This window comes from Lontra canadensis, unplaced genomic scaffold, assembly GCF_010015895.1.
Source record: "Lontra canadensis isolate GAN:19392208 unplaced genomic scaffold, GSC_riverotter_1.0 scaffold5016, whole genome shotgun sequence".
NCBI classification, from domain to species: domain Eukaryota; kingdom Metazoa; phylum Chordata; class Mammalia; order Carnivora; family Mustelidae; genus Lontra; species Lontra canadensis.
The window spans coordinates 1-1,847 of NW_022635997.1; the positions used below are offsets into that span (position 1 = coordinate 1).

At 44.0% G+C, this 1,847-nt stretch overlaps 1 protein-coding gene across 5 annotated transcripts; it reads left to right on the plus strand.

The window, feature by feature from the left end:
- The first annotated feature begins 53 nt into the window (after positions 1 to 53).
- LOC116863909 (heterogeneous nuclear ribonucleoprotein C) lies at positions 54 to 1,766 on the plus strand. Of its 5 annotated transcripts, none has more exons than XM_032851208.1 (4): positions 54 to 529; positions 569 to 891; positions 1,134 to 1,294; positions 1,394 to 1,766. In XM_032851208.1, exons 1-4 carry the CDS (start codon positions 213 to 215, stop codon positions 1,475 to 1,477), a joined length of 885 nt encoding a protein of 294 aa, XP_032707099.1. In that variant the 5' UTR covers positions 54 to 212; the 3' UTR covers positions 1,478 to 1,766. The 5 variants fall into 5 exon arrangements, with proteins under 5 accessions (XP_032707099.1, XP_032707100.1, XP_032707097.1 ...); XM_032851209.1 differs by having other exon boundaries at positions 1,137 to 1,294; XM_032851206.1 differs by having other exon boundaries at positions 54 to 891.
- The last annotated feature ends 81 nt before the right edge of the window (positions 1,767 to 1,847 follow it).

Below are 1,847 nucleotides of genomic sequence, written 5' to 3' on the forward strand. Positions count from 1 at the left end.
GTATGATGACTAAAACATTATTATGATGCTTAGAAGATATTTAGAAGCATTTTGTGAAGAGACGAAGACTGAGCTGTGCGGCCGGGTCGTCGACCTCGAGCAGCAGTTGGCTTCTCTACGTAGAACCCGGGAGTAGGAGATTCAGAATCGAATCTCTTCTCCCTTCCCCCTCCTGTTTTTCAGCTTTGTGAAGAACCTTAACATCAAAGAAAATGGCCAGCAATGTTACCAACAAGACAGATCCTCGCTCCATGAACTCCCGTGTATTCATTGGGAATCTCAATACTCTTGTGGTCAAGAAATCTGATGTGGAGGCGATCTTTTCAAAATACGGCAAAATTGTGGGTTGCTCTGTTCATAAGGGCTTTGCCTTTGTTCAGTATGTTAATGAGAGAAATGCCCGTGCTGCTGTGGCAGGAGAGGATGGCAGAATGATTGCTGGCCAGGTTTTAGATATTAATCTGGCTGCAGAGCCAAAAGTGAACCGAGGAAAAGCAGGTGTGAAACGATCTGCAGCGGAGATGTACGGGTCAGTACCAGAACACCCTTCTCCGTCCCCTCTACTCAGCTCCTCTTTTGACTTGGACTATGACTTTCAACGAGATTATTATGACAGGATGTATAGTTACCCAGCACGTGTTCCTCCTCCTCCTCCTATTGCTCGGGCTGTAGTTCCTTCAAAACGCCAGCGTGTATCAGGAAACACCTCACGAAGAGGCAAAAGTGGCTTCAATTCTAAGAGTGGACAGCGAGGATCTTCTTCCAAGTCTGGAAAGTTGAAAGGTGATGACCTTCAGACCATTAAGAAGGAGTTGACCCAGATAAAACAAAAAGTGGATTCTCTACTGGAAAGCCTGGAAAAAATTGAGAAAGAACAGAGCAAACAAGGAGGTAAATGGCCTTGCAGCTTGTTGGGTGTAAATTTGGGTTAGTTACCGAAGATAGTTGAAGGTACATGTTGGAATAGTGGGGTATAAAGCAATTGAATATGAAACTTGGGGAATTTGAATTGGGAAGGGCATTTGTGTGGGAGGATTTAGATTTGTGCTGCAGTTCTGTGATCATTAATGGGGATTGTCTACATCCTGTGGACATTACTTGCCCCTAGACAGACTTGTCCTTCTCATCCCCAGTAGAGATGAAGAATGATAAGTCAGAAGAGGAGCAGAGCAGCAGCTCCCTGAAGAAAGATGAGACTAATGTGAAGATGGAGTCTGAGGGGGGTGCAGATGACTCTGCTGAGGAGGGGGACCTACTGGATGATGATGATAATGAAGATCGGGGGGATGACCAGGTGAAAACCACGGGAAAGGAAAGAAAGAGGTGGTGGAGGGGGGAGCAGGGACACATGGAGTGCCTCTAACTCCATCCTATTTGTGTCTGTTTCTCACAGCTGGAGTTGATCAAGGATGATGAAAAAGAGGCTGAGGAAGGAGAGGATGACAGAGACAGCGCCAATGGCGAGGATGACTCTTAAGCACATAGTGGGGTTTAGAAATCTTGTCCCATTATTTCTTTACCTAGGCGCTTGTCTAAGATCAAAATTTTCACCAGATCCTCTCCCCTAGTATCTTCTTCAGCACATGCTCACTGTTCTCCCCATCCTTGTCCTTCCCATGTTCATTAATTCATATTGCCCTGCGCCTAGTCCCATTTTCACTTCCTTTGATGCTCCTAGTAGTTATGTTAAGTCTTACCCTGTAATTTTTGCTTTTAATTTTGATACCTCTTTATGACTTAACAATAAAAAGGACGTGTGGTTTTTATCAACTGTCTCCAAAATAATCTCTTGGTAAAAAAAGAAGATATTTAGAAGATAATTGTTAATGTGAGTTATTTTACTTTCT